Source organism: Macaca fascicularis, chromosome 1, assembly GCF_037993035.2.
Source record: "Macaca fascicularis isolate 582-1 chromosome 1, T2T-MFA8v1.1".
NCBI classification, from domain to species: domain Eukaryota; kingdom Metazoa; phylum Chordata; class Mammalia; order Primates; family Cercopithecidae; genus Macaca; species Macaca fascicularis.
Window position 1 is genome coordinate 6,712,371 of NC_088375.1, and position 19,250 is coordinate 6,731,620.

The window sequence follows — 19,250 nt, forward strand, 5'->3', positions numbered from 1 at the left end:
GCATACTATAATACACCTCCAACAGAGTCCCAGGACATAAAAGGCCTTCATCTGTGTGTTGAATCAATTAATATAATATATCATTGTGCCAGGTTGAGATCAAGGGGGATATGGCAGAGACTCAGAATTTCTAAGAAAATGGGATGTTCCCTGTCAGGGTTCTATTCTATTCAATAAGCTATTTATTGAGAACTGAGTACCTGCTATGTGCCGATATTGAACAGGACCGATAAAGTCCCTGCTCTTTTTTGAGACAGAGTCTCCCTCTGTCACCCAGGCTGGAGTGTGCCAGTGCGATTTTGGCTCACTGCAACCTCTGCCTCCAGGGTTCAAGTGATTCTCCTGCCTCAGCCTCTTGAGTACCTGGGACTACAGGTGCGCGCCACCATGTCAGGCTAATTTTTGTATTTTTAGTAGAGACGGGGTTTCACCACCTTGCCCAGGCTGGTCTGGAACTCCTGACCTCAGGTGATCCACACACCTTGGCCTCACAAAGTTCTGGGATTACAAGCATGAGCCACCATGCCTGGCCTCTGCTTTTTTTAAATGGAGCTTAAATTTAAATGAGTATAATTCGTGGACATAAGACTAGATTTTTAAATGAAGAGACTTGTGCATGATTGGGATATGTTGGCAATATTACTGAAAATCTTATTCAAAAGTGTGCTCATTCTTATGCATAACTGGACCTTTTCATAGCCCCATTACACTTGAGGATGTGTGTGTATGTGTGTGTGTGTGTGTATGTTTGTGTTGTTTATATGTTTGCATAGGGAGGAGCAGAAGGCAGTAGATAGAGGAGTATGATGCCTTTATTATCTTCTTCCTTCCTCCTCTCATTCTCAAGTCAAGTTTGAAAGCCTTGAGCGTTGAGTGTGGAATTATAAGAAATTATGAAGTTTGATTCTTCTGATTTTGTAATTTTGTAATTACTGATTTTTGTAATTCACTAATCCTATTTCTATAGATCAAAGAGTGCCATGTGGGTAAGTGGATGCTGGAATTTATTTAGAGAAACAGAGTAAGCGAGAGTGTTCTCGGCAGCTTTTGTGGTGTTTTATCTCGGCAGCTTTTGTGGTGGTTTATTGTAGAGATTTTCCTTTCTGCAAAGCCAGAGACTTCCTTGTTTTCCCATTCAACTGTGCATACGGAAGGAATTAAGAAACCGTGTTGTGGACGCAGTGATGGGCAGAGATTTTGGTAACCTGAAGAGCACTCACTCCTGAAGGGATAGTAGCTTCTGGACTCCAGGTCTTGTGTTCCAGTGTGGAAATGCAAGCCCACGGGGGTCAGATCTTCTGATGTTTCAAAAGAAATCAGAAAACTAGATTTTAATGAAGTTCCCCCACTTATTTTTTTAATGTTGGGAGCTCATTCTACCATGTTCACAATGCAGCAGAAACCAAATAAAATATTCATCCCGCAGGTGGCCAGTTTGCAGTCTCTGATACAGATCACCAGCAAACACATGGTACCATTTATAATGCCTAATACCAGTCATGGATAGTTCACACAGTAATTCTGAATATGCAAACTCGCTTGCTGATTTGTGCGCTGAGCCTGCAGATGTTTCACTCTTCCCCACTTTAAATCTAAATAGATATTGTTTTCTTTTTAGAGTTCTTTAGGGTAGCATTGTCCAGTAGAAACTTGTGCAGCAATGGACATGTTCTAAATGTGTGCCTTTCAGTCCAGTCGCCACCAGCCACATGGGACTCTTGAGCCTTTGAGATGTGGCTAGTGTGACTAAGGAACTGGATCTTAAATTTTATTTAATCTGAATTAGTTAAAACTTAAAAGTAAATAGTCACCTGTTGCTAGCGGCTAGCAAGCCTTATCTGAAGGTCTCTGTACCATTGTCATCCCCTCAGAAACCCAGCCCAGAGTCACTGAATGGAACCAAACTGATGCATTACTTTGACTGCAAGGCAGAGTAAAGAGGGAAGGGAACAGATCCACTCCAACCGTGGTTGGGGTCAGGAGACAATTCCATGTACCTAAATATATGAAGCTTATAAATCAAGCTGACACTCTCTTAAATAAAATATGTTCCCATCCTCCGACCTGTGAAGTATTTCTTTGTAATGTCCTGGAAGGACAGGTTCAAATTTAGAATTCCTGGACTCCCAGGGCTCTGCCTTGGAGCACAGTGGCATGGGGGGAGCTGGCCCTTCTGTCCCCACCCCAGCTCTATCCCACACCACAACTGGTGTAGCACACCTGCCTGGACAGAGTGGAACCTTACACAACTGCAGTTCCAGGACCATCTTTGGGACACTTCTGTTGATCAGATCTGTCTCCTCCCTCATGGCTATAGCTGCATTCGACTTTAAGACACCGTACACAGCCTTGTAGAAATGCCATATAAAGTGAGCTCCTGTGCTGATTTGGTCAAGAAGCTCCCCTCTGGGACAAGTGCTATGATCTGGGTGATGCCTTCTGGGAGCCCATGTAAGCGCCTACCTCATTGCCTACAAATTGAAGGATAATCACTTTTCTAAACGGGCTTGCGCTGAATTCTTCGGAGGCAAATTAGAACTGAATCTGGCTGCTGCCTTTGAAGTGTGTAAGACCTGAAACAAGGAACGGGTACAGGTGAGACTGTGGTCAAAGGTTAGTAAGGAGAGTTCACTTCGTTAAGCTGCTTGTTTCACCATCACTGAATCTCTTCAGCAATCTGCCTCTGAAGGCTTCTTACTTGGGGCAGTCCTTTATGTCAAAAAAAGTTCGGACTTGGAAGATAAATTACAGGTTGCTTTTAATTCAGGTATAAATCAATCCAGTGAGCTCCATGTGAGGAAAGTCATTAGTTAAAAAATCAAGTATCTTAAGGCTTAGAATGTGCATCTGGATTATCTTCATCTGAATAAAACCTTTCAAATGATTTGCAAATGCTGGCATTACAATAGGTAAAAGAGATTCAACGTAACAGTCACACTCTATGCACACATAGGTGTATGTGAAAAACTCGAGCAGTTTGAGTTGGAGGGCAGCTTCCGAAGCTTATTTGGAATAATTGATTGAGCACATTCGTTTCTGCTTGGAGGCGTTTACACCCATATTTTTAACAGGTGATTAAAAAGTCATTTTGTTACCACTTGGAGAAAAAGCTGGAGAACTATACCCTGATTGTGCTCGGGCTCCCTCCTGTGGTAAAAAAGAAGAACAGGCACATACATAATTCCTGACAGCTGAAGGAAAGAAATAGCTGGTCCCAGGGATAGATCCGGAAAGGGTAAACTGTGATGATCCGCAAAGATTCAGGGCATCCGGGCAGCTCTCTCTGTAATTCAGGATTGTCTGGGAAACAAACTTCATGCTTTCCGTTAGAGAGTTTAGACCCTGGAACACACTCTGATCTACAATGGCTGCTACCCTACTTAAGGGCACTCACATTTTCCCGCTCTCCTTACTTCCCTTTCTATTACAGCCACTTTTCAGTGTTAGAAACTCTTTTATGATTTCATAGTTCATAATACCTTAATGGAAATTAAAGTAAATATTTTACTGATGAAATATGTTTTCCCCTGTGTCTCTTTTCACATATGCAAATGCTTAGCAATCTTGGGTGGTTTTAGAAAGTGACGGTTTCTCTTTCTCGGTGCTTTGACCTAATTTTTTTCTCTGCCAACATCAATTTAAGTCTATTGAAACAGAAACCTTTGAAACATTATTAGAAGCTGAAAGGCATCCCTACATGCTTTATGATTCTTAGACTGAGTGGGTTTGCTTGAGATTAAATTTTCTTTTTCTTTTTTTTTTTTTTTTTTGACACAGAATTTTGCTGTTGCCCAGGCTAGAGTGCAATGGCGTGATCTCGGCTCACTGCAGCCTCTACCTCCCAGGTTCAAGCAATTCTCCTGCCTCATCTTCTCGAGTAGCTGGGATTACAGGCGCCCGCCACCACACCTGGCTAATATTTTTGTACTTTTAGTAGGGACGGGGGTCTCATCATGCTGACAAGGCTGGTCTCAAACTCCTGACCTCAAGTGATCTGCCCGCCTTGGCCTCCCAAAGTGCTGGGATTATAGGCATGAGCCACCGTGGCTGGCCTGAGGTTAAATTTGAAAGTATCATCTTGTCCGTGTGACTCTTTCAAAGGTTCTCTAATCACCAGCGCATGTTGAGCTCTTCTAGCCCTGCTGCCTGAATTAGCTGCAACTGTGAGGCTGAGGAGGCGTGGGTGAGGCTAAACATATCCAATGGCCAGGCAAAATACATAGGCAGTACAGGAAGATAGGACTAGGGGTTAAAACTGGTGATGGGAGAAACAAAGAAAGATAAGCCATTCATAACACTTTTCTCGGTTCTTTTATGAGAGGGGGTGGGCAGGTGTCATTCTGCAGCTATGGGATAAGTGGGAGCCTATGCCTCTTCATTTTCTCTAAATTCTATCCTAAAGTGGAACCCTAAATTGTGATAGTAGGGAATGGGTGTTGCAGTGGCCATAGGGAGCTTCCAATCTCTAGGGAGTACCTTTTTGGAATGGCAGGTACACTTTTCATTAATGCAGGACCAGCATTTGAAAATACTGAATAGGTAAATAATGAATACTCCATGGAGGGAGGTAATGGTGTCTTGTTGGGCTTCTCAGAGACATTTCAAAGGTCTTCTAAGGGTACAATAAAAATTTCATTAAAAAGATAAAATGGATTTGCTCGTAAGAAAACACTAAATGAAATAGATATTACTTACATGCATTTTGTCTTAGCGTATTTAGGCTGCTATAACAAAATGACCATAAACTAGGAAGCTTACAAACAGAAACTTATTTCTCATGATTCTGGAGGCTGGAAAGTCCCAGATCAAGTCACTGGCAGATGTGATGCCTGGAGGACCTGCTTCCTGGTTCCGAGATGGTGCCTTCTCCGGGTGTCCTCACTTGGGGGAAGGGCAAGCCATCTCCCTTGGTCGTCTTTTATAAGAGTACTAATCCTGTTCACGAAGGCTGTTCCCTCTTGATTTTGTCACCTTCTAAAAACCCCACCTCCTAACACCATCAAGTTGGGGATTAGGTTTCAGCATATGAATGTGGAGGGGGCCACAGACACTCCTACAATTGTGAAATTTGTAAAAGGATTTAAAATTTTCCCTTTCACCTTTCCATGTTCAGAAGAGTGGGAATAGCTTTCTGCTGAGCATTTTGCCTGCTTGGTCTCAGACTTTTCATTGCTGTACCTGGATTTCTAGTTGTTAGGGGTGTGTGGGAAGACAGCACCAAGGGGGTGCAGAGGAAAGGACTGGCTTTCCGAATGTCCTCATCAGGGGTGGGGGGCAGGATCTGGCTCTGTCACCCAGGCTGGAGTGCAGTGGCGCAATCTCAGCTCAGTGCAACCTCCACCTCCCAGGCTCAAGCCATCTGCCCATCTCAGCCTCCCAAGTAGCTGGGACTGCAGACGCACGCCATTACACCAAGCTAATTTTTGTATTTTTGTAGAGATGGAGTTTCACCATGTTGTCCAGGCTGGTCTGGAACTCCTGGGCTCAAGTGATCCACCCACCTCACCTTTCCAAAGTGCTAGGATTATAGGCGTGAGTCATCGTGCCCAGCCTGGATGTCCACATTTTTAAATGAAGGTATACAAACTACTATGTTATAGAAAAGTCCGAGTTTTTTTCTGCTCCTCACTCTCCAGAACTTCCTAACTTCCTTGCTGATGGTTTGTGAGGCCAGGTATCAATGAGGTGGTTGTAATTCAGTGTGTTCTGACAAGATCAAGCTGAGAAGTGTAACGATTTTGATAATAAAAGGGCCAAACAATTCTTCATATCAATAGAATCCTGGTTGACTCAATAGGCAGATGATGATTCAGAAATCCTTCTTCCTAGTCCCTTGTTGTTTCTACTAGGTTAACTTATTTGAAAAAAAAAAAAAAAGTCCCAAATGCCAGTACACTATATGAGCATTTCTCATTGCAGAAAAAGCACTGATTCTACATCTGCTTAGGTTTGTGCAGGGCCCTGACACAAACAGAAGGATGGTGCGCCCCCATGATTCATGTACTTCCCGTCTTCAGCTTGCCATTCAGTCCTGTTGGGAGGATCAAAGGAGATGGCACAGACGTCGAGGACTGAGCCCAAGCCCCTGTGGGGACAACAATAAAAACCATTCCTGGAATGGAATGTCCTGTGTGCGAAGGCCTGGAAGTATTGGTGAGCACAGTGATTTGAGGATACTGCAAGGAGTTCTTTGTGACTAAAGCATAAGGTACTAGCAGGAGCATGGTGGGAAAGGAAACTTTAAGGAGGTCTTTCATGAAGGACCTTAAATGCTGTGGAGAGTAGTCTCAGTTTTACCTCACAGCCAGTAGGTTGCCATTCAAGAATTTTAGACTGGGTGCGGTGGCTCAAGCCTGTAATCCTAGCCCGTTGGGAGGCTGAGGCGGGTGGATCACCTGAGTTCAGGAGTTCGAGACCAGCCTGGGCAACACAGTGTGTTTTGATCTCTACCAAAATACAAAAAATTAGCTGGGCATGGCAGCATACACCTATAATCCCAGCTGCTCAGGAGGCTGAGACAGGAGAATCTCTTGAACCTGGGTGGTGGAAGTTGCAGTGAGCCAAGATTGTGCCATTGCACTCCAACCTGGGCAACAAAGCAACACTCCTCTCAAAAAAACAAAAACAAAAACAAAATACAGAAAAGAAAAGAAAGAATTTGATATAGGAATAACATGCTTACAATCTGGCTACATGGTAAGATACCTAAACATAAACAATAAAATAACCAATGGCATCCAAGAAGTGTCTGAAGACAATGTATGATTCAATGTTAAATGGTTGGGACAGTGTTGAGCGACAGTCATGGAGAAGATAAATTGCTGTAAGTTAAGGCTATCAGGGAACTCTTCCTGAAGGAAGAAAGAATAACGCTACACCCTGAAGAACAGATAGAAGAAAGGGAGACGCTTCATTGATGCTGTGGTAGGGGATTTCTGTTGTGCACAAAGATAAAGGCTAATGGAAAAAAGCAGACAATGCTTTTTTTTTCCTGGTCACATTGCAGTAGATGTTGCCACATCTTCCCATGAGAGGGGAAGTATAAGTGGGCATGGCCCAAGAAACAGTGGAAACGATGTGGCTGAGTGTTTCTAGAGAAAGGACCTCAGGATGGGATGATGAACTGAGAATCCACGTTAGGCAATGTTGGCTTATTCCAGCTTCGGGACAAGTGTTAAACACTCCAGAGTTTCAGAGTATTCACTTACTGAATTCATTTAACCCCTTAAAGGGGTGTCTAGAACCTACTCAGTGCAAGCCTTGAGCTGCATCTTGGCCAGATGTCTCTCACGTGGGCACCTAATTTGCTTTGCCATAATGGCTTCTCTCTCCTGAAAGACCTTTCCCCAGAGGGTGTGAAAATTTCTTTGTTTTTCTGGGACTGTTGATTCACAGCTACTCCTTGATGCCATCACGCCTGATAAATGCCATGGACTCATCTAAGAAATCAGAACCCTTGGCCATCAGCACGAATCGTATTCCTGGGGATGAATTTGCTCTAGAACAAGTATTTAGCTTTGCTGGAAGTTTTTCCTGCCCTTTCTAGGCCTAACCATACAAGGAGATGTGCATTTTTCCTTTTTGATAAGAGGAAAAGCCATAACAAAAGGAACCCAACCCTAAGCCTGGAACAAATCAGTCTCCAAGCAAAAGGAATGTTACCAATTTGTGGGACTTTGCGAACATTTCCAACAGTAGTGGGAAATCAATGTATTAACTCAGCTAGTAAATAATCCTACAATGGAACAGGTGCTGCCTTGGGGATACAGATGTGAACAAAAGAGCATAGTACCTGCCCTCCTGAAATTTACAGATGTTGAAGGAAAGGCAAGTAAACAATTTGGCAATCAACAGATGTTTTTTCTTATGTGTACTATTTTTCTAAAGAGCCCTGGTCTGAGCTTTGGATGAGGTTCAGCTGCTGCTGTGTGCTAGCTGTGTGCTAGCTGTGTGATTGAATTCTTCTGAGATAAATTTTTAAACGATAAAACGTGACCAAAGCGCAGGAAAAGCAAAGAGCCCCGTGGTTTAATATAATTGAGCAGCACAGGCTAGATTTAAAGCATCTGAGAAGACAGGGTTCCCTGCATTTGAAGAACTTTGATTATACTCTTCAAGCTAAAGCTGTGCACCTCACACTGCCTTGATGAGTAAAGAACTTTTCTTTCCACCTGTTCAGATTTGACAGCGCTACGCCACATGATTTAGTCTGGACTTAGCAAACACCCACCGATGACCGAGCTGCTGTAACCATGGAGTGCTCATCAGCATTGCCCCTCTTCGCTCGTCTTTGTCTAGGCAGGATTCTCCTTTACTCTGATTGGAATCGCAGCCGTTTCTGCTCAGGTTGGAGGTGTGTGGACGCCGGCACGGTGCCTGCCTCCCCTGGGTCAGCTTGAGATCTTGCTATCATTTCATTCCACAAGCAACACAACTCCTCTCAGTTTAAAAGGAAAAGAAGGAGAAACATAATTGAACATAGCAGTCCCCAGTGCTTGCTTAAATGCTCAATGAGGGGCCTATGTTTTTAAGAGCACATTCTAGGGGAAATTCTGAAATTGCAAGCTGCAGCCCTTTCTCTCTTCGTGCTCAGTTTGGCTGATTTCCAAAGCACTGAGGCCAGCAATTGAGGGACTGAAATGTAATCGGTGGTGATACGTTGGTGCCACATGAAACATTCTCTGCTTCCAAAGGCTCCAGAGGCTGTGGGAAGCAGCACATCAGCGAGAGCTCCTGGCTGCTGGACTCCACAGGGAGGGAAGGAAGATTGGTCACAATGGTAAGAAACTCTGGAGTTTTCTACAGACCTAGTTTGTTACCTGGGAAAGAATACGTAGCCTCTGCTGGTGAAAATGGCTGTTGGTAGCATGAGCCTGAACAGTCACCTGAGCTCTGAGGCACTGTCCATGTTTTATTAGAAGGGCAGGAACACTCTTTTCACCAGAGCACTGATTTTTTTTCTTTGAAAAATGATTCATGTCAGAGGTAATGGTGCCTTGTAATTAATAAGGACTGTTTGCTGGGCTCTGCGGGGGAAGGACAGTCCTACGGTGACCTCAGATGTGAACCCCGATTCCTGTAGTCTCTGAAGTGTGCTCTTTCCTCTGAAAATAATTGTAATTTCCGTGAGATTCTTCAAAGAAATAGTTGTCTGTGTTCTCGATGTGTTTGTGTGGGGGTACAAATCCATTCATGCTTAAGCAGCTTGCTTTGAATTGTCGCCGTCGCTGTGAGCTTCACTGTTTACTGGAGGCATTAAGAATTACTAGAGCAAACTTCCACGTGATTTTTGTTTTTCTTTTGAAACTGTCATAGGCAGCAACAACAGGAACCCAAGTTTTCAAAGAAAGAACGATCTGACTTTGGAGGAAGTTTGTTTGATTCAATCCAGTAAAGCAAACGTTGCCAGGGTGAGGTGATCCTTAATGTAAACACGAGGTCTTTGGAGGAGGCTTTAGAATTCACCATGGTAGTGACAATGTGCTTATCTCCTGGTCTCTGCTCTCTGCGTGTCTTTTCCAAGTGTCTCCTCCCAATCACCCATGATACAAGGAAGAAAACACGGGAGATGGGAGGAAGAACTGGCCTGCAACAGTGGGGCCACTAAACAGTTTCTCGAAAGGATTAATGGACGAAGGACATTGATAATAAATAAGATTACATAACGTTGAGAAGAAAATAAAGCCTATTACTGTTGAGAGAGAATGCCTGAAATATACTTATTTGACTGCACAGCTGATGTGTGGGAAATGATTTTTCTGTTTATAATCCAGATGAATGAAGAGACTGGTGATGAAGGGAGGGTGGGAATTTTTAGAAGTGAGTTTGCCTTTCCAACAACTCAGAAAGGGGGAAATTGGAAACCAGATCTATGGGAATCATTCATCTCATTCCCTGCCTTCACGCACCATCCCTAGATCATTCCTAGGGACACAGACCAGAGAAATCACTGCCAAGACAAAGGTCAGATTTTTCCCTCTTTAGTTGACACCTGGTACCTCTTATCTCATCTATTTGAGCAGTTCTTAGCTGTTGAGAAGTCAAAATAAACTCACCTGTTTCTCCATCAGCAGGATGGGTCAAAATAAATAATCCGCATATCTAGCATGAGGATTAAATGGGACTCTGAGTGCTTTGAAATGTTTTGCCTGAATGCTTGAGGCAGAATCATTCCTTTCTTCCCTTCATTAGCCTGAGAACATTCCTTTAAGGATTATAAAGGACGGGGCTGAGATGCAGAGTCCCTCTCCTGCCAGCACACTTTGAGTGTGGGCATAAATATATGCATAGTGATATTCTTTTCCAATATTCAGGGAGAAATGAGGAGCAGGTCAGGGGCTGAGATCATTGGAGTACAATCCGATGAAAGTGTACAGACCTCCAAAGAGAGTGAACTTCTCTTTGGGGTTGGGGGAGGGTGCGGTGGGAACTAATAGTGACTGCAAGCTGTTTACATTCAGGCCATCCTCTGGTTATTTTCATTCATTACTGTTTAAAAGGTTGGAAAAAAAGTACCCAATTTTACATTACAATAAAAGCTTTGGTCTAAGTGAGCTCTTCTTAATGACAGACACTAAAATGGCAATGATTTAACAGGGAAGGCATTCTGGCTACCTGGCTTTTGCCTAGGCAAACATATTTCACCTTTCATTTTAGTAAGAGATCACTAACTGGAAGAGGAGTGAATCTATAGATTGGATTTTCATTAAGTCCTTTCCATGATGAAAAGGAAACCAATGATGTTTCTCATCACACAAATGTGATCACTTATCTTACCCAGGATAAAAGACACTCACTGTGTTTAAAACACTCTCCTTGACCTCATTAGAATCAGGAGCATGTCAGAACTTGCTGGATGTTATACCAAATAAGGCAGCCCAGCTTGGGCTCTGGCCTCTGATTACTTTTTAAATTTTATTTACAAATTTAAAGGAAATGCAAATAATTAAATCCATATTACATAATTGCGGATGACTTTACATTATTTCAAAGCAAGGGAAATGTGTGGAAGTTCTCAATATTTTACAAATAGCGAGGATATAACGTGCTATGTACTGAGTGTTTTAAACCCTTTAGGAATCCCCATTCTTGCTTTTAAGTATGTATGTTAAAATTACTACCCCTGTTGCATTGAGGTAAGGCACACAGAGTTCTATGCTTTCTAAAGGGCACACAGCTAGTGAGGGGTAATGCCAGGGTGGTAATAAACGGCTGCTGGCTCTGGGGCCCTCACTCCTGAAACCACCTCCTCCTACGGCCTTTCAAAGTAGAGAGGAAGAGAGCAGGAGCTAGACGGGCGCCTGACAGCAAGTCACAGAAACTTTCAGTGCCCCAGCTTCAACATTTCAACTCACCTTTGACATTTCTCTCTTCCTGTTCTTCCTTCCCAATGTCACCTGTCTTAGTTCTTCCTTCTCAATGTCACCTTAGTTCTTCCTTCCCGATGTCACCTTAGTTCTTCCTTCCCGATGTCACCTGTCTTAGTTCTTCCTTCCCGATGTCACCTGTCTTAGTTCTTTTTCCCGATGTCACCTGTCTTAGTTCTTCCTTCCCGATGTCACCTGTCTTAGTTCTTCCTTCCCGATGTCACCTGTCTTAGTTCTTCCTTCCCGATGTCACCTGTCTTAGTTCTTCCTTCCTAGTGTCACCTGTCTTAGTTCTTCCTTCCTAATGTCACCTGTCTTAGTTCTTCCTTCCTAATGTCACCTGTCTTAGTTCTTCCTTCCCAGTGTCACCTGTCTTAGTTGCTTTGTCATTTGCTCATGAACACCTTATGTTGCCACTCCGACCAATTTATCTTACACAGCTCTGTCTAACTGGGAGACAGTCTAATGTAGGGAAAGAGGATATAAAGTTGCTCAGACAGAGGGTTAAATTTCTTTTTTGTTTTCCTTTTTAGATAGAATCTCATTCTGTCACCCAGGCCACCTAGGCTGAAGTGCGGTGTCGCGATCTCGGCTCACTGCAACCTCCACCTCTGAGGTTCAAGTGATTCTCATGTCTCAGCCTCCTGAGTAGCCGGGACTACAGGCGTTCACCACCACACCCAGCTAATTTTTGTATTTTTCAGTACAGACAGGGTTTTACCATGTTGGTCAGATTGGCCTCGAACTCCTGGCCTCAAGTCATCCGCCTGCCTCAGTCTCCCAAAGTGCTGGGATTACAGGTGTGCATCACCATAGCCAGCGTTCTTTATTTTTCTTCATTTTAATTTTTTATTGGTATAAATTTATGAGGTATAAGTATAATTTTGTTATATGCATAGATTACATAGTGGTGAAGTCAGGGAGGGAGTTAAATTTCTATGTTACACTCTTGTGTGATTTTGGATGGTAACTTTGAAACCTTTTTAATTCTTAGCTTTCTTACCTGGAAAATGGGAATAACGATTCTTACCTCCATTGGGTCATTGTGAAGATTACATTAATATGTTTGCCTAAAATAGAATGTTTAATTAGGAGACCATGACAAGGAGAAAAATTAGAAGGAAGCTTTAAAAATTAGGTAAAAGATGATATGGATTTAAATTAGAATGGTAGAGAGAAAATGAAAAATAAAGCAGGAGATGACGTGAAAGAAAATCCACCTGCCCTGGCCGCTGGTTGGAGGTGAAATGTGAAAGACGAAACCAATGACCCTGGCATTTGAAGCAAGCAGCTTAAAAAAAATAAAGTGAATAAAACCCCCCTCATTGTATTTCTTACATTACCTGGCATGCCACCTGTCTTAGTCTGTTCAGGCTGCTCCAGCAAAACACATCAGACTGGATAACATAACAGAAATTTGCCAGGCGCGGTGGCTCATGCCCGTAATCTCAGCACTTTGGGATGCCGAGGCAGGTGGATCGCCTGAGGTCAGGAGTTTGAGACCAGCCTGGCCAACAAGGTGAAACCCCATCTCTACTAAATATACAAAAATTAGCTCAGTGTGATGATGGTGGGCACCTGTAATTACAGCTACCCGGAAGGCTGAGGCAGGAGAATCACTTGAACCCGGGAGGCAGAGGTTGCAGTGAACTGAGATTATACCACTGTACTCCAGCCTGGAGGACAGAGCAAGACTCTGTCTCAAAAAGCAAACAAAATAACAGCAATTAATTCCTTATAGAGACTGGGAAATCCAAGATCAGGGTTTTAGCAGATTTGGTGTCTGGTGAGGGCCAACTCTCTGCTTAATAGATGATGCCTTCTCGCTGTGTGTTCACACGGTAGAATGAGCTCGATAGCTCTCTGGTGTCTCTCTTATAAGGGCACTAATCTGATTAGTGAGGGCAGAGCCTTCAAGACCTCATCACCTTCCACATGCCCTACCTTCTAATACTAGCACACTGGGGATTAGGGTTCAACAAATGAGTTTCGGAGGTGGGGGAAACAAATATTCACATAAACCTTTCACATCGTAGGTTTTATATGGTGTTAAATGAATAAAGCATAAATTAAGAAAAAGTCTGAGAGTCTATATAGTAGAACATATATATAACACATAGCTATATATGATTTATATTTTCTTTTGGACTTTGAGTAACAGGCTATAGGTTTCATGTCTTTAATATATATCACATATCAATAACGGTATAAGAGATGAGTCCTATGGCCTGTTCCCAAAGTCCAGTGAGGTATTTATTTATTTATTTATTTTTTATTTTTTATTTTTTTTTGAGACGGAGTCTCGCTGTGTCGCCCAGACTGGAGTGCAGTGGCCGGATCTCAGCTCACTGCAAGCTCCGCCTCCGGGGTTTACGCCATTCTCCTGCCTCAGCCTCCCGAGTAGCTGGGACTACAGGCGCCCACCACCTCGCCCGGCTAGTTTTTTGTATTTTTTAGTAGAGACGGGGTTTCACCGTGTTCGCCAGGATGGTCTCGATCTCCTGACCTCGTGATCCACCCGTCTCGGCCTCCCAAAGTGCTGGGATTACAGGCTTGAGCCACCGCGCCCGGCCTCCAATGAGGTATTTAGAAGTGAGTGACAATGTAGTGTGTCCTAGGAGAAATATATATAGTTATTGTGTAAAGTAGGCCTTTGATTATGTTCCTGAGGAAAAGAAGATGGATCTAGAGGATCAGAGAAGGTTACATGCACCTATATTCCTATGTCCACAGGTTTCAGAAGTTTGAAGGTAATGAGTGAGGACAAATTAGATATAGTTAGAAATTACTAATGGCTACAATGCCATTTTCTTGATCATTGACAACCTGTAACCACATTGATCAAATGAATAGAAAGATGTGGAGGAGAATGAGTGCATACAAAATACCTCCCTCTTCCCCAGTTCTTGAAAACTAAAGCACATAGAATAAAGCTATGAGTGATTTTATTAATAGGGTGGATCTAAGACGCTATTGGTTGGAAAAGGAAGTATTGTGGTGACAAGTTTTGGGAAAGTGAATGTCTTGGTTGGCTTTGAGCTTCTCCTTGAAGATGGTGTCAAGAGCATTAGAAATTATGAATGACACATACCAACAATATAATGAAGATGAGTAATCTCATTCATTTTGCTGTGGTCTTATAGGAAGGAATTACTCTTGATGGGCTACAGGAAGTGCAAAGCTTAAAATAAGCAAATATGAGTTCTGTTCAAATTTTTATCCTATTGTTCAGCCTCACGGATACTGATGATTCATGATGGATGCTGCACAGGTCCCATTAGGTGAGAAGACACAAAAACCACTATACAGGGGCTTCTAGAGAAAATACCATTGATGTAGTGGCCGATTAAGTCTGATGTTGATGGTAAAATCAATGCAATAGATGGAAGACCTAGGATAAATAATCTAATTAGCTGCATAGCCTAGAAATTAAATAGGTTCAAGATTGGAGGAAGTCTCTGGAGAGATGCTCATAGGATTACAAAAGAAGTGGTGTGGTTCATGTTGATAGCCTTGACTGCAACTTTAAATGCCTTCCTGTAAATGCAGACTCGAGTATGATCAAAACTTTCTTAGGTACTTCAGGTTAAGCTATGATATGGTTTATGTTCACTCTTCCTTCCTTTCCATTTTCTTGCTTCGACATTCCTCATTGATTACTTTTTGCCTTTGTCCTTCATCTCTAACTTCCCATCTTACTCCTTGGATTTAACCATCCAGGAGGTGGATGATCTTCCCAGTTCACATCTTGGACCCCTAAGGACTCAGCTCTGGGCACCTGCTTATTGGCTCTATGAAGTGTCCAGACTCCCTAAGACCCACCAACCAATTCACCGTCCTTGATGTGGCCCCCGCTCTATTACACATAGATGTAAGGAGAGCATATCTATTTGGAGAAATTTGTTGTTTGCATTCTGAAATTTGCCATGTTTGGGTTAATAGCTTGTGTTGCAAAAGTGCTTGATTAATTTCCTCTTTTATTTTACCACTGTGCTTATTTTGTTTTCAATACTAAAAACAAAATATAAAATATATTTAATATATAATTAAAATATATCTTTTATAATATATAATTATATATATTATTATAATATATAATATTTTATAATATATAATTAAAATGTCTTAAGAGATAGATAAAATACCTGATAGGGAAAAGGGGGGAATCACATTCGTATATACTTAAATCTCACTTTTTAACTAACTTCCGCCTTATCCATAGGAATTAATATTTCTGATGGACAATTTGGCTGATTTAATAAGTTCATAGAAAGTATGGCTTGTTAGCTTACGTGTTCTGTCATAGCAAGGGCAGGCCATATTGCAGTGTTGCTATACCTAGGACTTCCCCAATTTTTGTTTATTCGGCATGGAGATTCCTTGCAGAACTGTGTTTACAACTTAGGTTTAAGACCATCGGAGAATAAGGAATACCTGTTTATCCAATCTAGGACTTAGAAGAACTGCCTGTCAAATTTGCGTGAAAGTGCATGAACAAATAATGGCTTAATTTCTTAAGATACTGAAAAATACTGTATACAAATTGACTTTACTGGTTTAGGATCATAAGCGTTTCCTTTCCCTGCCTCTCTCCTTTGTATGAAGTGTTGATTTACTTAATCAGGGGTTTAAGTTAGACTTTAAGATGACATAAAAACTGAAAAAGTGCACAAATCATAAATGTACAGCTCACATTTTCGCAAAATGAACACAATCCTGTAATTAGCACCCAGCTCAAAGAATAGAACATCACTGGTTCCCCAAGCCATCATGTGACAGCTCATGATCCCGATTTAGAATTCCTAATCAAGATCTGCTTATTTTTAAGCTTTCAATACCCTTCATTTTTTGTTTTAAAAAAGAAGCAAATAATCCCATTGATGTAACAGTACCTCCACGGATGTAGTGGATGTAATACCTGGATGCTACACGTAGATGGAAATTTCGAGGCACATGCTCACCACACTAGCATTGGTGGAATTTGAGAGATGTTTTAGAATTTCTTAGTTCTTTTTATTCTTATTTAAATAGAGTTTTTCATGACAATGAGTATGTGAAGTTTACAAAAAAAAAAAAAAAGCATTTTTTAAGAAACTCTGGTGCTTTAGAATGTCTTTGGACACGCCTTTGGAATGTCTTATGATGGGCATTGGCCAGGGTATTTTTTAAATCACTTGGCAACCGAGTCCATGCCCTAGACACTTTGTGCCCTTAGCGGGGAGGAGTTCTGTGCTCCCATGAGAGGTGCTCTAAGTTGTCGGCAAGAGGTGGCAGAGAGAATGCTTCACTCTTGGCTTTATACAGAAGCTTACAGCTGAGCTACTAAATGTACTGGAAACAGTTGCAAATTAGCAGAGTTACATTATAAACAGCAAAGATTACAGATATGTCACAGTTAACTTTCTGTTTATCTTTGTAAGGAATAAGTTTAATCAGAAATAATGTAATAGCCTTTCTAGGTCTTTCACACTGAGATATCACTGATACTTCAATTTTGGCAGAGGATCCATTTTAAAGGGTTGCCAAGCACAGTGGTGAGACCTCCTGGGCTCTGACAGAAGGTGGGCTCGGTGGCTCCCCTGCTTAGGATGGCCCACCATGTTCCTCAGGAAAACGGGTGTCTGACTCCTTTTTTCCAAAGCTTTCTATTACTGTTACTTTAAAATGTGTCAAAGTAATATATATCCTTATGCACTCTAAAGTCAGGAAATATAAATTCTTATTTAATCTTAAGGGAAGATGAAAAAGGGCTGATTACTCTAAATCTGACTTATAACCGAGGAAATTAAGACAAGCTTAGCAAGCTAAATTAATTTTTTTTAAAGTTTTTTTCTGACTGCTAAAGAAACACATGGTAATTTCAGAAGATTCATAACATGGCGAAAAGAAAAATCATTTAGGGCTAACAACTGTTGGTTTTATGTAGACAGATATATAATCTAGCCTTTTTCATACACACACACACACACACACACACACACAAAACACATGACACACGTACTAAACACATACCACACACATTTTTACTAATGGCAGTAGGTTAAATCTTTCATCAATTATATACTCACAGTATCCTGCATTTTGCTTCATAGCACTTATTACTATTTTAAATTGTTACTATTTGTACTGTTATCCTATTGCACTGTTGATTGCTAGCACCCTGCATGGCACATGTCATATTTGTTGAAGCAAACAGTGAATATTATACATTCTGCTTAGTCCTGATTTTTTCAACTTATTATAGCTATTCCATACCAATAAATACAACTCACACAAATGTAACTCATCATTTTAATGGACGTGGATGCTTTTCCAATTTTCCTTCCAAGTTACTATTTATAATAATGCTGAATGGGCATGTTTGTACATACAAATTTAAGCAATCGCCCAATCCAGTTCTCTTTGTATTTCACTCATACAGTATCAAGGGGGTGAGTGACCTGATTTTAAAAGTGTGAAGGAATGTAATGGACAGAGCAGTAGGAGGAGGCGGAGTGAGGGAGAGGGAGAGATGAGTGTTTTCAGAAAAAACCTAGTGTTCTATGCTCAGCATGTGGATTGTGTTTAGTCTGTGAGTTAAGAAGTCTGGAAGAGGAGGAAGAGAAGTCTGTGGATGAGTCTCTCAAGGTAGCAGGTGTCTTGTATCTCAGATACCTTTTAGCTAAAATCTCTGTGATTCTGGGGCCGGATCCTTTGCAGGGCAAGGACTGTCTATACAATTTTGCTCTTCATATGGTCCACTTGACCCTCATAATTGGTTAACTGCATTAGATGATGATAAATGGATTATAGTCTATACCTGATCAGTTTACGATACAGTCAGCCTCATGCTCAGTCTTTATTCCACATCAAGCACTGATGATTTAGGAACTACACTTAGGTGGGGTGTAGCCTGCCCCACCCAGCATTCTAAGGGGTCATTCCAACCCCACAACACAGAACAGCATTGTCAGCTGGTCCCAATGAATTCCCGTGACCAGCAACCAACTTTCAAGCTCCTACATACTTGGTGAAATCTTATTTCCTTCCACCAACGTGACTCAAAATCATGCTACTGCCTAAAAAGGGATGAATAGAAATATCTATCTGAAAAAAACCTAAAATTCCTTTTATTAAGGAATGTTTCAAGTAATTGTCTAGTTTATCTCAGATTGAACTATATCCTGTAACTCCTTCTGCTTGCCAGTATCTTGGGCAGGTGCTCCATTTATCCCCTATTCTATGTGTTAAGTGTTTCCAATTATTATGTACAGTGATATTTAAAGGATTAAAATATATACAAAAACACCCAACACTGGGCTTAGCACCCAGGAGGTATTTAGTACCTAACTGTAATCTGGAGTTTCCCAAACTGAGCCTTGGCCAGTGGAGAACTTTACCCTGCTTGCGGCTTACACTGTCCCTGTTTCTCTTTCACTTAATACTTGTGGAACAGGAGGATTTTGTTTTGTTTCATTTCGTTCTCACACATTTATTTAGCACTTATTGCAGGCATGACCCTTATTCTGGGAAACTGGAGTTTAACAAAAAGTTTCCGATTTCATGGAGTTTTAATCCAGGGAAAGACAAGACAAATGCATTTGTTTATACCTGCAGCCCATCGTGTGCTTCCCAGAAAAGTGGATGGCCAGATAGAACAGCCATTTCTGCAGAAAGACATCATCTCTCAACTTGATGGTAAATGCCTTCCTTTCTTCCTCTCTGGCTTCCCTCATGTTTATTCACCAGTAGGTATTTATGGACTGCTAGCTGCTCACCAGATTCTATGCTCTTCTCTTTTTCCTGGACACGTGGCTAATCTTCATTTTCTCACTAGTGCCTGAGATCAGGCCAACTACATGTAGGCAGAAGTGATGTGGGCTTGTGCCAGGCCTGCCCGTGAAC

At 41.8% G+C, this 19,250-nt stretch overlaps 1 protein-coding gene across 6 annotated transcripts in view; it reads left to right on the forward strand.

Moving 5' to 3' along the window:
• The window catches only part of PLD5 (phospholipase D family member 5), a 421,542-nt gene that overhangs the window by 56,895 nt on the left and 345,397 nt on the right, over positions 1-19,250 (forward strand). For 3 of the 6 annotated variants that reach the window (XM_005539659.5, XM_074025893.1, XM_074025904.1), the window contains exon 1: positions 8,648-8,779. The exons of the other annotated variants lie outside the window; for them this stretch is intronic. In XM_005539659.5, the coding sequence (XP_005539716.1) occupies positions 8,777-8,779 (3 nt within the window). In that variant the 5' untranslated portion in view covers positions 8,648-8,776. Of the gene's footprint in view, positions 1-8,647; positions 8,780-19,250 lie in introns of those variants that run through there. 6 annotated transcript variants of the gene reach the window in all.